This window comes from Miscanthus floridulus, chromosome 8, assembly GCF_019320115.1.
Source record: "Miscanthus floridulus cultivar M001 chromosome 8, ASM1932011v1, whole genome shotgun sequence".
In the NCBI taxonomy this organism is placed as follows: Eukaryota; Viridiplantae; Streptophyta; class Magnoliopsida; order Poales; family Poaceae; genus Miscanthus; species Miscanthus floridulus.
This window is the reverse complement of record NC_089587.1, coordinates 20,256,148-20,272,954: the sequence shown is the minus strand read 5'-3', so window position 1 is coordinate 20,272,954 and position 16,807 is coordinate 20,256,148. Positions and strand designations below refer to the sequence as shown.

The following is a 16,807-nucleotide window of genomic DNA, read 5'->3' as shown; positions in this document are numbered from 1 at the left end:
CAGTCTTCGGGTTATGAGACATCTATAGATTTTAAAGTGAGATAGAATTAGAATCAACAATTTTAAATAATAGATTAGGGTATGAAAAGCATAAATGTTTTAATAAAATAACAAGAATAAGACAGTAAGCAAGAAACCATAGGAGCAAATATGCTAAAACGACCATTTTCTAACTAGGCTTGCGTCCTACAGTCAACACGGCTCTGATACCAATTTGTCACACCCAATTTTAAGGATAAAATTAAATGCACAAAACTCATGTGTGCCCAGGAATCCATCACACACACAAGCTGACAAATTACATAAAGTATCATCACGGTGTCCTTATATCAGATCCATAATACAACTTAGTCTTACAGCACACAACGGAAAATAAAAAGATAATAAAACTCTCGTGGGCTTCATCACAGGGAAGGTCAACTGGTTGACCACAGGCCTAAAAATCCTCCGAGAATTCCTCATACCCGTTGTCATCTGTTACCAATCCGGGATTTTTATCCAAATAAAGAAAATAAACAAGCGTAAGTACATCCCGTACTTAACAAGTTAACATGGGGTTATGAAGCTTAAAAAGGTTGACTCTGGTTTACTACAGTTAGCATTTTTAGTAAGTCAAACTTTTATTCTCAGGTATTATCAATTTATGCTTAAGCTCCCATTGAATCCCATAAGAATATATATCAGGGTCAAGTGTACCACGTATCATCATAGAACAACTCAAATGATCAACAACAAGTAACCAGTTATTCTGTGAGTTTTTCGGGCCGCTCGTAACCGTGAGCATGGCTGTTATAACAGTTTGTTACCCTCTGCAGAGGTGGTGCACATTCACCGCGAGTCGTGATCCCCATATGCCCGGATTAATTACTCCCATGTCACTGCCAAGGTGAGTGGGCAGGGTACACTATGAAGCCATTTCATAGGTTTCTCTAACAAGTTAGGGCCGCTAGGTTTCCTTGGCAGGCAGATGTAGGAACCCCCCTTTCCTATGGCACATATCCATCGCGGCTATACTTATAGAAACAGAGGCAGCCCTATACCCAACGTGGCAAGCCCCATTTGCGCCAAAAAGGTAACCTCTAACTAGCTAGAAAAGGTCCTATTACTGAGCTAAAGTCAGAGTCATATGACTCTCCCGGTTACACTGTCAGTCCTAGCTTTTGCCAACAGATAAGTCCTTATGGAGGGCTGGGAGCAACATGATCAAAGGTCATTTGCACCTTCGCCCTATGGAATGGTTGTTATAAATCATGTTAAACTCTTAGTTCCATAGAATCATTCATCATCATGTAGATCAAGTTCAGTTAGAGCACTAGCAATCTACCCATATGCATTTACCCCATAGGAGTCAAGGGAACAAGGCATCAAATGTCTAGAATGTCCTTAGGGTTATCAAAATTAGACACATGCACATGAGTAATTGATTAAAGTGTAATAGGACATCAAGGTAGGCCCATGCTATACTTGCCTTGGTTCATAAACTTTTGCTGGTCCTGCTGGTCGTCGAAGAATTCTTGGTCTCCAACGTTCTCCTCACCGTCTGAACGTGACCAACACGGCAACATACAACATTCCAAAAGCATTCATGCAAAGCAAACATTCCTATCATTAGAACAGTACACCAACAGTATAGAAAACAAGATAAAATGTTTGTGAAAATAATCTACGTCTCGCTACGATCACGTCAACACGAAGTTCACGAAAAACAGAGCTAGAATGCGAAAGTTATGATTTAAACGGAATTTCCTATAGTAATATATTTAATTAAATCTAACCAGGAAATTAAAATGTTCCAAACTTGACTAACAGTGATTCTAGCATGTAGATTATGAAATTACGAAGCTAACGCGATTTGAACGGATCAATTCGGAGCTAAAACGACAATTTTATAAGCAAAACAGTTCAAATGGCATTTCTGTAAATACTGAAAACATATTTTAGACTTAAGCAGTGAACTTTACGCTTTCAAAATGAGAATGCGTAATAAGGGAAATGTGCTTTGGACTGCGGGTTAGGACTTAGAAAAGTACAGGGTCTCTTTAGTAAATCTGCCACGCGAAGGGGTACCGAACGTTCTCGGTCGTTGGATCAAGGATGGGTGGCTCGGATTAGATCAGAGGAGGGAGAGCAAGGGATGGCCGGCCAGAACAGTGTCTCCGGCGGCAAGGCTCCATTGCCGGCGGCATGGAGGTCACCGGAGCGCGCGGAGCACGGCCTATGGGCCACGGTTCGAAGAACCGAGAGCACCAGGAGTTAGCTGGGGTGAAGGGGAACTCGCCAAGGCCAATACAACGGCCGAAGGAGAGAGCTAAGGCGACGGCCGCCATGACCGGCGACATGGAGCTTCCTGGCGCACGCGTCACGGCCATACAAGCCACAAAATGCCAAGGGAAAAGGTCGGGGAGAGAGAGGGGAGCCAGGGAATTCTCACCGCGGGGAAAAGCGAGGACGGGGGAGGCTCGGGGATGACGGTCTGCATGGAGGTCCTGAGCTCGGCGGATCCGGCGCTGCTGCGGCTTCCGTGCACGGCGAGCGCAAAGAAAAAGAGCGGGGTAGCAGGGAGGGGGCGCGCGGGTGTGGGCTCCGATTTAAAGAGGCCAGGCGTGGGGGGAGGGCGCTCCCACGACGCACGACATGGGCAGCGGTTGTAGCTGCGTCAGGCGCGGGCAGGCGGTTCCGAGCCATGCGGGAGGAAGGGGACGGCGCCGACAGGCGGGGCCCGGGCGGTCAGCGGCTGCGGGCGTGAGGAAGGCGCGGCGGTTGCGCGCGTTATGCTGGGCTGACACGGCTTGCTGGGCTGAGCGAGGCGCGCAGCTGGGCTAGCGGTTGGCGCAGAGGAACAGACCAGCGGGCCAAAGGAGCTAGGCCAACAGAAGGAAAGGCCTGCGGGACGAAATGAAGAAGGGAGGGGAAAAATGAATTTTGCATTTTTCTTTTTCCAAATAGATTTCCAAAAGCATTTTCAAATAGGTTTTGAATTCATTTGAACTTTGAATCAAGATCAATCATCACAAAATTAGATATGCAGCAGCATGTATGCATCAAGAAGTTTCTAACCTTATATTTAATTTTAATTCCACAAAATTTACTATTTTCCTATATTTTAATGCACACATATTTGCATAAATAAATCAATTTAGCTATTTTAAAAGAGTGCAAATTTTAGGGTGTTACACGCACAGAGGAAACGGTGAGTGACTGGACGTGGGGTGAGTCTGGTCGGGTGTGACCGGACGCATCCAGTCACGAATGGAACCTTACTGGAAACGACCGGGACGCTGGGGTCCTGCATCCGGTCACTTCCAAGCAGCGCGTCCGGTCACAACTTAAATGTACAGATGACCGTTGAGATCGGACGATCAACGTTTGAAGCAGGGGCCACGTGGCACGCATCGCGCGACCGAACGCTGGGGTCCAGCGTCCGGTCGATCTGACCAGCGTGTGCGGTCGCCCCATTTTTCAGTGGACTGAGGAGCCAACGACTCTATTTCGTGGGGGCTTCTATTTAAGCCCCATGTGCGGCTCAAGCTCACTCTCTTGGCCATTTTGCATTGACATAGCAACCTTGTGAGCTTAGCCAAAGCCCTCCCACTCATCTCCATCATTGATTCATCATCTTTGTGAGATTGGGAGAGAATCCAAGTGCATTGCTTGAGTGATTGCATCTAGAGGCACTTGGTATTCATATTTCGCTGCGGGGTTCACTTGTTTCTCTTGATGGTTGCCGCCACCTAGATGGCTTGAAGCAGCGAGGATCATTGAGCAGAGGTTGGTGATTGTCTCCGGCTCCAATCGTGGTGATTGTGAGGGGTCTTGTGCCTTCCCCGGCGGAGCACCGAAAGGTAACTCTAATGGATTGCTTGTGTCATTGAGTTACCTCACTTGTGGGTAGGTTCTTGCAGTGTCCAATTGTGTGGACGAGGTTCGTGCAACACCTCTTAGCCACCGAACCACCAAGTGTTGGTCGACACAACGGGGACTAGCGTGCCAGCAAGCACGTGAACCTCGGGAGAAAAATTGGTTGTCTCTTGCCCTTTGGTATTCTCCTAGTGATTGACTTAGTATTTATCTTATGATTGGTTCACTCCTCTACACGGCGGTATAATCACCCTACTCACTCATTTATATTCTTGCAAACTAGTTGTAGCAAACTCTTTAGTGTAGCTAGAATTGAGAGCTTGCTTTGTAGTTTAAGTTCATCTAGTGGAGCTCTTTAGTGTATCAAGTGTGAGAGCTCTTAGTGAGTAGTGACATAGCAAATTGTGTGTTTAGTGATCATAGCAACTAGAATTGTTGGATAGGTGGCTTGCAACCCTTGTAGAGCTAGAGCAAGCTTGCGTTTTCCTATTTGTTATACTAATCAAATTGCTCTAGTTGGTTTATAGATTTTTAAATAGGCTATTCACCCCCCTCTAGCCATATTAGGACCTTTCACTAGTGCGGGTGGCCCACCATCGGGAGCGTCCGGCGCAGATGGATGCCCTATAGCAAGAATTACCGAGTTAAAGTCCAATAGTGAATGCTCCTTATATTTGATCATTAAAGTCTTGTGTTGGTTAGCAGGCGAGGCATAAAATGACTTCTATAGTACTCTTACATGGTGTCTACCTTATCTTGCGTTGAGCTTTTCGCATTGTGTGGAATATCTACTCCTGCATGACTTATGCCCCGTTTGGGTATAGATATTCGAGCCTAGACATTGGAATTGGAAACAGATTTCCTCAATGTTGTTGTTTGGATGCACATGGAATTGAGATTTGGCATTGGAAACCCAATTCCTTGGTATTGAACTATAACTGGAAGGGGCCTATCCCAATACAGAGCCGCACCCCTCAGTATTGAGTGGAATTGGGGCCTCTTCTCTGTGACTAGCCACACGAGCGCCAGCGCCCTCTTCACCACGTCCGCTGGTCAAGCTCACCACCCCGGACGCCTCCCTCTCCTTCTTCCCTAGGTCCGACCTCCTCGCCTTCTTCCCTAGGTCCAGCCTCCCTTGCCTTCTTCCCCAGGTTCGGCCTCCCTCGCCTTCTTCCTCAGGTCCAGCCTCCCTCACCTTCTTCCCCAGGTCCAGCATGCGTGGGGGAGGGCACGATCCGTGCAGATTAGAGCTTGGTTGCGCGGGCATGGCAGAGGGGAGTAGAGACCGGAGGGGGGCTCGGTCTGCGGGGCGCGTGTAACAGAACCGACCAATTATACAAAATTAAGTAAGAAAATCATCCACCAGAGCAGACGATTAAGCAAACTTAAGCCCGTATAACCCGGTAGTCCGTGAAATCACGAAGGATTTCAAACCAACTCGTGTCCCAGCCATGATCGTAATAAGTTTAGCGGTCACCATCACATATTACATAAAAGTTTGCATCACGGATACATCAGAGTTTCAACATAGTTATTACAAAACCAGTTCGAATAAAAGTAGCGGAAGTCATTTGTTCAAACCACACACACACTCACGCGGAGTTTAAATATAGTGCCAGCGAATGATCATCTCCAACAAAAGCATCAGATGAGACGTAAGGAATGACCATGCCCATGGTCCTAAGCATCACCCATCGCAGGATACAGGCAGTTGATACAGTAGCCGTAATACATCTGCCCATCTGCAACAAGTGGGAATAAAACCCTGAGTACGAGAAGGTACTCAGCCAGACTTACCCGACATAACCGAAAATAAATGACACCAAGGATTATGAAGGGCTTTATAGTAGGGTAGCTGACTCATTTGCAAAAAGAAGCATTTTTAGCATTTCAAGAACCTTTTTAAAAGCATTATTGCCAAGTTAATTATTATTAACCTGTCAACTAGGTTTGCACCTATACTAGAGTAAACATGTGATTAAGCAGATAATGATAACCAATGATCATTAAACAACTTCCATACTGTCATATTCATTATAACTATCCAAGTGTTCCATAACATTTACTACGATGAAGTAACTCAAGTCAAGTGCTCACTATCCAGGAGCGATGGCGATTCGAATCGATTCCTAACCAGCTGGTGATTTATTCCTTACACAAACCTCACTCACCCGCTAAAGTGAGATATTGATCACCGAGTCAACTTTCCAGGAATCTCGAGTTTGCCAGGAACCACATGTGCCCGGGGGCCGACCGACTGCACTTTGGCCTTATCATCCCGCCCCCGTGTCCTACCACACCTGCTCCGGCACAGTGCGTTGCGGGCAATCTGCTCGGCCCGAAAAATCTCCCAACTTCGCGGTCGGAAGGTACTTTATCCGGCCAGCTAAATGTAAGGCATGCGTTCAACATGACTCGAGGCCCAACAACGGTCGGTCCTTAATCGACACAGACGGAAACACTACAGTCCAAAACTCTGTAAGTCTCCGTCCGGTCTCAACTTCATTTAACACTTAGTTATACCATGACTTCATAGTCATCCCAGCAGATCCAGGTAACCACCTATAGCTCGCAGGTGACAGGAAATCACCCGACTTCTACCGGTCTAAGCCAGCTAAGCATTGACTCGACTGCGGATACCAGGGTAACAAGGATGTAGTATAACAAAGGTAAGCAAGGTATAATGCAGCAACGGTTGCAAACAACTCCTGAACGTAATGCATCAATTAAAGTAAAGCATTTAATTAAATCATTGCAAACCGGGAGAAAAATGCTCCGGGGCTTGCCTCTCTCGAAGGAGCTCGGACGGTGATCGGGGCACTCCGGAAGTTCCTTAACGTCCTCCTCGTCGGCTTCTGGCACTTCCTGCTGCTGCACCTCAAGCTGCTCCTCGGGCTCCTCGGGTATGGCGACTGGGTTCTCGGTTTGCGATCCTGTATGATGCAATGTGCGTAAGTGATTATGCAAACGGTGCATCGAAGGAGATGGATGCAATGGATATGTTTAAATGCAAGTTAGTCAACATCATCCAAGAAACTATACTACAAGCACATGTCATCTACTGCATTCTCTTCTACTACTAATATGTTAAGTTAACCTATCTTATGAAATGCTTCAAAGATACACCAAAGCTTTACTAATTTCTTAATCACACTTAAAGCAACACTTGCTTAAACCCTAATTAATAATAGGTTTGAATAGCAACCTATATTTCTGATGCTCCTAAAAATCTGAGAAAATTACAGCAGCATAATACTACCCTAAACAGACTACCATAAAAATTTCATGGCATTTGGATAAGTAAACTATCCTACACAAAATTGACAAGCTATAGCATAAAAATGAGCATGAAATTACTTTGTACTATGAAAAGTGTCAAACAACAGAATTAATATTTTTCCTAGGTTCTTAATAGCATATAATGACTGTCCAAAAATTACCACATGCATGTTTTATACAAAGTTTGCTCTCTAGCAAAAATAACAAAAATCAGCCATTAAAGACACTTGAACTACACCTCCAAATTTTTCCACAGCACATGCATGAAACATATTTTTCCTAGGAAGTACATGACATAAGAAGATGAACAAACTTAAAATCATATTTTTCTGCAGACTATAGATTTTTCTACATATTTTTCAAGTTATCAGCAATATCCATGATTAAATAAAATCCTACAGAAAAGTATCCCAAAAATGACATGCAATAATTTTCCCAAGTAGATCTGATGATAAGGAACCTAGCAAATTTTGTTTCAACAAATTTGGAACAAGTTTGATCATCCAAACATTTTTCAAACCATTTCTGTTTTCAAATAATAAAGAATAAATTGAAAACAATTCTTTAAAACTCTACTGGGCCGGCCCGTGGAAATAAACTGGCCCACGGCCACAGCCGGCCTGCTCAGCCGAGCGAAGAGGTGAGCGGCGGCCTAGCTCGGGGCTCGGCCCAAGCCAGCCTGGCCCAGCTCGGCCGGGCAAGGCCACGCCACTGCGGCTGGGCCCTGCCGGTCAGCGACCGAGAGCAGGGGAGGCGCTCCACCGGCCGGTGCTCACCGGCGGCAAGCCCTCCCGGTGGCGCGGGTGGTGCCAGCGTGTACGCCATGCCGAGCCGCAACGGCTGGGATGGTGGAGGTGGCCCGGCGGCGTGACGAGCCACCCGGCCGCGGCAGTGCTCTCGCCGGAGAGGAAGGAGGCGGCCGCGCTTGGTTCTTACCTCGACGACGACGGCTGCAAGCGAACGCAAGCGAAGCAGGGAGGCTAGGCGGAGCTGCTGGCGGCGTGAATCGGGAATGGAGGCGTGGGAGGGGTATGCTGCCGTCGAGGCAGCGGCGGCGGCGGTGGCGAGCTCGTGTTGCGCGCGGGCGGAAGCTGCTGCTGTTGCTCTGCGGCTGAGAGAGCGGGAGGAGTAATGGGGAGGAGGCAGCGCTGCGGGGCAGAAGAAGGCGCGCGCGTGGAGGTGGAGCCAGGCCGTGGCTGCCGCGCGGCGGGCGTTGCCAGCGCAGGGCGGCCACGCGGCGAGCGCGCCCTGACGCGGTCGGGGCACGACGCGGCGCGGCGCGGGCAGGCGCGCGGAGGCAGGCCGGGCGCGGCGCGGTGCTGGGCTGGGCCGAGCGAATCGAGGCGCGCGCGGTGCGGGAGGCTCGCTGGGCCGGCTTCGGCTGGCGGGCCAGAAGCGAGGCGGCGGCCCGCTAAAACAGAAAACATTCTTTTAAATTTCCATTTTCAATAAATTTTCAAATAACAGTTTTCAAATATTATTTTGAGCAAGAAAATGACCTCTTTTGAAAATGTACCAAAAATGAAAGTTGTTTAGAATTTAATTCCCTACAACTTTGCTTTTATGACCAAAGTCTAATTCTATCTAGATTTTAAATTATAGAATCAAAGTTAAATTTTAACTCAAAACCCTAATTTTGGGAATTTACTTTGGAAGCAAAGTTTTGAATTAATTTGAATACGAACCTTGCTCCAAAAATTTTGCTAAACAATTCTAGATGATTTACAAGCATAACCAACAGTTTCCACTCAACTAGCAAGCAAGAATCAGAGCAAAACAACTCTAATAAGTGTATGCATCATTTACTTTTCACAAACATGTTTCGTATGTTTCGAAGTAATGTTTCAGTTGTTATATGCAAGATTACGCATGTATGAATAGGATGCTTGATGATGCACGATATGTATGATTAGAAATGCCTAAATGCAGTCATAACACCGGGGTGTTACAGCGCGGGGGACATGGAAGGGGGCTCGGTCAGCCGGCTTGGTCTCGTGGCGGGCTCGATCGCTCAGCCATGGTGGATTGGGATGAGGAGCTGACGGCGGCACAAGGTCGTGCGAGGCGGGCACCGGTGCAAGGCGCACCCCCTCCCTTTCTTCCTCGTGGCCGATTCCAAATAGCAATTTCCTTGACATCCATATATGATTTGATATTTGTCATGTGACCGGATTCCATCTAGCAATTTCTTCTGCATCCAAACATGTGATTTGGTATTGTTGCCTATTTCCAAAGCCAGTCTGATTTGACATTGGCAACCAATTCAATTATAGCCATCCAATATCTACATCCAAACACATCCTTAATCTTTCTGTTGCAATATAATGGATGTAGAGAAAGAAAATATGCTCTTTAATTCACTTCTAAGTTGATGTCCCGCGAGGCCACGATTTGGCTGTGATGAAGGAGTAATGAAATGAGCTCTGGTTAAAAAAAAGTTATAGTTCGAGAGGTTTGCTGCCCGCGGGAGCATTTTTGGCCGAGCAACACCTCCAAAAGTTTTTAAAAATTTGGTAAAGCAATGAGTTTTCTAAATAGCTAAAAAATATTAGTATCACATTTGTTGGGTTCCTCCAATAATTTCAAAAATCAATATGTTTACATAGAAAGCCCGGACTATTTTTCAAAGCACATGTAATTTTTTATACATTTTTTCTCTTATACATTTGCATTGAAAAACTATCTTTAGTCTTATTCTTCGCCACGTACCTTCACCTCTAGATTGTCCTATTGATGCATACGTATATTTCCACGCAATTGGTTCAATATTTACTCTCCAACGAAAGTTTGAGAGTTGATATAGAGTCATTTGAGAGCATTTTTTTTACAATCTTACCAAAAAGTCAAGATTGGGAGGAGTGGGTTTTGAAAAATCTTGGAGATGCTATAACACCTAATTCTCATAAGTTTCCAATCCATCCACCCTTAAAAATCTTTTCTTAGCTTCATTCTCCTGATGCCAATCCATCTCCGCCCATGCAAGCTGCCAACAACGGTCGGAGTCAATACACCGGTAAAAGGCCATCCATGAACCTTAAAGCCCAACCCTAAAACCAGTCTTAATGGGAGGTTCATGTGAGTTTTATTTTTATTAAATAAGTTGTCACATAGTCATTTTTGATGATATGACAGTGTATTTAAGAAAAAGAAAGAAGAAATAAGTCTTGGCACGATTACCAACTCTTTATAAGTCATGAAATTAAATAGCTATGGAACTATAGAATAAAACTTTGCATTAAGAGTGAGTGTTTCATCCAATTTTCATTTTATTCTATATGACATGACAGTCTTAAAAACAACATCGTGAAACTATCCACCGAAGAAATGATGACCTGAAGGGAGGGAAAATTAATTCAAGTTTCACGTCTCTTCGAAGCCAGGTCTCTTAGAGCAAGGTCAATAATAGAGCCAAGTTGCTTGGCTATAAGTCAAGTTACAAGAGCCAAGTTATACAATAAGTGTTTCCTATTTATCTTAAAAAAGCCTCTCTCCTTTATTCCTCCTCACAACACTTGCTACTTAGGCCCACTAATGCATATGCTTCTTTTCCAGCTCGGTGCTTGCATAGGAGCCAAGTTCCCATCTCTCTTCTCTCTTCTCTCCTCCACATCAGCATTAGATTGGCTATAAGCCCATTATTGTACCTGCTCTTATAGCATGTACGTGACACGTGAGGAACAAATTAAAGCGGCGTTATATATTAGTACTCCACCATTCCAAAATATAAGATGTTTTAGCTTTTGCAGATTTATTGCTTTTATTATGTATCTAGACATAATACTCACTCCGTCTCGGTCTCAGGATACAAGGCATGCACGCATTTCAAAAATCAAACTTTGTTATCTTTGATCTATAATTAGTCTAATAATATGAGACATTTATAGCACAATAGTTGTAAAATTAGATTTGTCTTTACAAATAATTTCTAATGATACTTTTGTTGTTGCCATAAATTACATATAATTAGTATAAATTAACCGTTAAAGTATGATTTTGAAGAGACTGCACCTAAGTCAAATCGCGCCTTATATCTTAATGAGACGGAGGGAGTATATATATAAGTGCATAGTAAAAACTATGTACCTAGAAAAATAAAAAATGTCACAACTTGTTTTTGTTGTTTTAATTTTCTTTCGGAAGAAAAGAAAAGATGACCTACTGCACGAATGATTAGTTAGAAGAGTATCTACATATACACAGATTAAATTGAAGTACGTACACTTTGACAAGTCAATGGATCGGACAAGGGGCTAGCCATCGAGCGAGGCTGCTCACTAATCTATACTAGTATATAGTATATTAATTAAAACCTAATTTCGTGTGGCCAGTCAACATCGCAGCAAGTAAGTATATACTCCGTAGTATATTAATTAAAACCATGCATTCCGGCCCGTAGCTCGGCGCGCCAAACTATATCCTACTACATATAGTATATAAACAAAATGGCACGTACCGAAAATCCTTGGACCGGCCGGAAGGTTAGTTGTTGGGTACGTGTTGCCTCGTAAACGACACGAGATTAGGTATACCGACACCAACGTAACCATGCATAACCATGTGCGTGTTACACAAAAACAGCTTGCAGGTCGCCCTAGCTCGCCCTCGCCCTCGCCCAGTCGTACGCGTGCTCGTTCGTTCGTACGCTACGTTCCAATGCAAGTCGTTGCGACGTCGAGCTTTCGGCGTGCGTGCATGCCCGATATATAAGGTGCGGTCCCTGTACGACGTGTCGACGACACATGCAGGCGGTTTCGCGGCGCGGCGCACCTCGGGAGGCGGGCCCCTGTGGCTGCGCTGCGGTCGGTGCACCGTCCACCTCCTGACCTCCGCCGACGCACCGCACGCACCAGCCGCCACGCGGCATCGTCCTGCGCGCGGCGGCCGCCCCGACCGAAGCAACGCTGCGCGCGCTTCGGAGATGAAATGATGATCCATCGGCCCACCAGGCAGTTCGGGAACTCCGTCTCAGCTTCTCCCTACTTGGGCTGTCAACCACAATCTACCCCCCGTCCGGCCCGGAACTACCGCGTGGGCTCGAGGCCCTGATGTGCTGTGGTGGGAAAGCCGTTTCGTTTGCCACCCTTGCTTGGGCTGCGCGCAGGATTTAGATGGACTGGTGGAGTGCCCGTGAGCCCAACAGGTCTCCTTGCTTTAAAATTAGGATTCCTTGCCCAAACTCAGTTAAATTTATATAATATTGCTAATGCAAGAATAAAAATAGCTTGTATTTTCTTTTTTTGGGGAACAAAAATAGCTTGTATTTTATTTTTTTTGGAACAAAAATAGCTTGTATTTTCAAACAGAGCGAGTGCTATTGATTTTGCATTTTAAATATGATAAGTGTATATTTATATCATTTAAATGCTCAATAGCCACTAAACTGTCATGCAATATTTTTCTTCAATTAGGGATATTTCCTCGTATTTCTGAGGTAGTGGGACGGAAAAAAACTACTTCCGTTGAACTATAAGGATTGTTTATATATTTATCAAAAGTTCCTTTTAGTCGTGAATTATTACAATAGCTGCACTCATCAGCGACAAAAGTTAGTTCAGTGAAAAAGCAACAACCAAACTACCTGAGCGGATCTATAGTATCGGAACGGGGTGCACTTGCTAGGGCTGCTCGGATCGTGAAGCCTCCTATAAACGTGTACTCCACCCGTTCTAAATTAAAAGACGTTTTAATTTTTTTACGTATATATCTTTTATTATACACTTAAATATACACTGTGTCAAGATTCATAACAAAAGCAATATATCTAAAACACTAAAATATATTATAATTTAGAACGGAAAGAGAAGAATAGCTAGAGATGAGAAATGATGAGATACTACAACATTCGCTAAGGGCATCTGCAATGGCTGACTCTTAAACTAGCTCTAAGTATTTTTTTTTTCATATTTTAATAGAAGAGAGAGCAAAGCTCGCTCATGATCAAGAGCTAAGCTCTTGCACACATTTTAAGGTTATGTGAGAGTATCATGTGGGGCTATCCATGTTAAAATCTATGTGCTAAAAGTTAGCACTATCGAAGAAGTTGGCTTGAAGCTAGTAACTAGCTTTAACCATTGCGGGTGCCCTAATACGCCGTCCAAACCTCCTAAGACTGTCTCCAATAAGGAGACCCAAACCTAAAATAGGTAGCAAGAGACCCAAAATCAGTCTCCAACAGAGTACTTATACGGGAGACCTATTTTAGGTTGCCTGAGAGGCACGACCCAAATATGAGTATCCTCTCTTCTTAAAATCCATTTGCAGAAAGGATTCTCTTTTGCGTCTTGTTGTTGAAGAAGATACCGAATAGATATTGAACCTTTTGCCTGTAGCGCTACCCAAAAGACGAATGCGTCTTATATTTTAGGTGTTGTTGGAGATAGCCTAAGAAAGAGAGAAGTGGGGAAGGGGAAGGGAATACCCTATTTTGCAGTTAACCCCTGGAACGGCAGCAAAGCAACCAGCAAAGAGGTCCACAGGGAATCCGCCACAGCGCATCCCACTCCACACGACCTCCGATGCGCTGCACGTGAGGCGGCCTCCCCGCATTAACCTTGTGTCAGACGCCCTCACGTGGTGGGCACCAATCGCCCGCCCCTGCCCCCACCACGCCACGTGTGCGTGCCTCGGATTGTCTACGCACAGGGCGTACGTGCACACGTGCGGGCGGTGCACACGTAGGCAGCTTGTACTCGTGTTTTCCTTTCCTTTCCAAATCCACGTCACTGTTCTTTACCCACCCACACGCTAGCCTCGCCGTCGGCGCCCTGGGTCCCGGGCCATGGGGCCCCACACGTCATGCTGAAAAGCCCCCGTGCGACGAGAGTGAGTGAGACCGGCCAGGCAGGTGTCCGTACGTTTGCACGCCTTTTTGTTAATCGCGTGGAGGGCGATTTGACCAGAGATTAAGCCCATGAGACCGACAAAGCGGTGTTAGAACCAACAATGACCATGACACATACAGATTATTCTGATGCTTCATCAGTAGCAAAGCTCCTTTTGTTAGAGCATGAACGATATGATATTTAGGTCTACGTGGGTGCTGTGTGATCAAGCTAGATTCATGATTATAGGGCACCTACATACAGGCAAGAGACAACATCCATTGCTTCGACATCACTCTTGGCTAGATAGATTAGTGTCCTAATAGTCTAAAGAAACACACATCTTACCACTAGGTTTTAGCTCTAATTCCCCAAGACAAAGCTAAGGCCGTACGCCCTATTTCTATTTGGGTCAAATTCTATGGGGAAATGCTAATGTATATGCAAGGAGCCCAAGGGCTTATTGGCCTCGGAGTTTTGTATTTAAGCCTAGCTAGGAAATGCTTTGAATACCACCATTTGGGTATTCAAAACAACATTTAGCATTACTACATCTCGCTTAGGTAGATTATTAGTAGTGTCCTGCTAGCCCAAAAATAAAAAAATATTACTAGTCCTAGCCCTAATTCACCAAGGCAAGTTGAGGACGTACGCCGCCTTAGGGTCAAATCCTATGGGTGACTGCTATGGAGGAGCTCAGTGGCTTATTAGCCTTGGAGTTTTGTATTTATGCTTAGGAAATGCTTGGAGTACTTGTAGCTAGCAATGTTCTTTAAGGATATGCTCTACTGGAGAACTAAGCTTTCCACTTCACATGTGAGTTTCAGGTTCGTAGAGCACTAATATTTCAACAAGAGGCCCTGCCGGTAATATTATGCTTGTTTGGATAATACAAGGATGCCATTCCAAATTCCTAGGATTAGATAAAACCAAGGCAAATTCTGAAAATCCCTAGAGTAATTCTAGACTCCAAACACACTAGAAAGTTTTGAGTAAACGCAGCATAACAGATCACTTTTTTTTTTGTTCAGGGAATACAAATGAATAAACCTGACCTGACTATCTGAAGAATGGGAAATAGAGTGATAAGCTTATTGCTGTAGGATTCTGTTTATCCGCGCCCATGCATGCCAAAAATACCCTACACCGATCACAGCTACTCTCCTCTACTATGGACATTCAGCATCATCATCATTACATATAAAAATGATGATGAAATGTCTTTTCCGGAAATTCATAATAATTTGATCAAACTATAGGAACTAAAAAAACAGTTCTTTTCCTATCTAACACCAGGTACAAGTGGAAAGAATAAATGCAATCATGGTCAAGATATTATTAATTCAAAACACTGCAGATACGAAATTGAGCAATTGCTTTTGTTATAATCATGTTATTGGTTCATGCCTGTTTTGACTTCCAGAGTTGGAGACCAATCAGACAGTTCAAGGAGGAACTGTCCATCAACTCACCATTCCCTGGGATAATGGACTATTCTCTGCAGGACAGTTCAGGCTTTTTTGATGTGTGTCATCAGAAAAAGAAATTCGCACCCCCAGTCTGATGAATGGTACAATGCCATGTCAAAGGTTCTAGAGTGTAACCATGAGACAGCACAGAAAAAAACAACTCAATGCATCTAGGTGAAGAGATTCATTTACAAACCTTATCACATCCAGCCTGATAAGCCATCGCAAATCCTATCAGATCCACACCTGAAATAGGTTAAAGCCACAACACTGTTAGATGGACTCGATCAGTATTACTCTTCTGGAATCTAGAACACATACCTGTAAAGGCCAAACAGAGACAACTTATTCATCGGTGCAAATTGTAGTAACACGGCCAAAATGATTTTTTGAAAACGCAGGAGAGCTGCGTTTCATTGTAGTAACACGGCCAGAATGATATCCATGTTAAAAGGTTTTACAGAAGGAATAAATGGTAGTAGGCCATACTCCACACTCCATATCATCAGAAAGTAACTGTAATCTCACTAGCAATTCCATTCAAACCATACAAATTTGTATTCGAGACAAAAACAGCTGAAGGGTGAAAAGAATACAGATTCCCCAAAACAATTCACAGAATACACAACTCAAGCAGATTTTGTAGTCTACCATTTGAAGTTTAAAACTCAAGTAAAACAGAACCTATCCTGTAGCAAACACGATGGGGGCAAAGCCCAAGGCAGCAATTTGTTAGTGGAGGCTGTCGATTTGTATTGTATGCATGTGTTGCCCAAGAAAGGCCGTACTCGCCCCCACACATAAGGCTCCAAACAAGGAATCAAAGTGGCTCCTTGGGCACTGCATATTTTTTTTTGTTTAAGAGAGGTGAGCTCTGGTGCCAAGGCTAGAGATTTGAGCTTTAGTCATAAGTTAAAAAGTTGGCACAAGGGTTGGGAAACACTAGAAACAGCATCCACGTTCGCCCCACCTCCCCACCTCCCCTTTCTTCTCTCCAGAATTGTTTTTGTGTGTTTTGTTGGCTAACTATGTACATGTCACATTAGCCCAATCTCCAAGAGATGCAAAGGATCTATTTGGTAAAACTTCAGGCCTTGGTGTGTTCCAATGTCAACACAACTGAACTTGCGAAATATTTCCTTTTCTGTTTGTTGGAAGAAGGGGGAATGTTATCATATTGGCATTTATAAATTCAACATCAAGAATTAACAAGAATGAGTAAGATTTTAACTTACAATAATCTGCTCTGCATGGTAACTTGTCATGATTCTGAAGATTATGATATCATATAAATTTATATAGTGATACAGTAATTGACCACTTGTCCAAGTTATCACATTGGGCATTAGAAATTCATGATTGTGGTCATGGAAAACTAAA

The 16,807-nt window shown here is 44.4% G+C and overlaps 1 protein-coding gene across 1 annotated transcript; it reads right to left on the bottom strand.

The window, feature by feature from the left end:
* Positions 1-8,117: 8,117 nt before the first annotated feature.
* Positions 8,118-12,001, bottom strand: LOC136468661 (uncharacterized). The gene is made up of 2 exons (XM_066467150.1): positions 11,905-12,001; positions 8,118-8,548 (listed from the first exon to the last, which is right to left on the bottom strand). The coding sequence occupies exons 1-2, from the start codon at positions 11,999-12,001 to the stop codon at positions 8,118-8,120; spliced, it is 528 nt and encodes a 175-aa protein (XP_066323247.1).
* Positions 12,002-16,807: the final 4,806 nt, after the last annotated feature.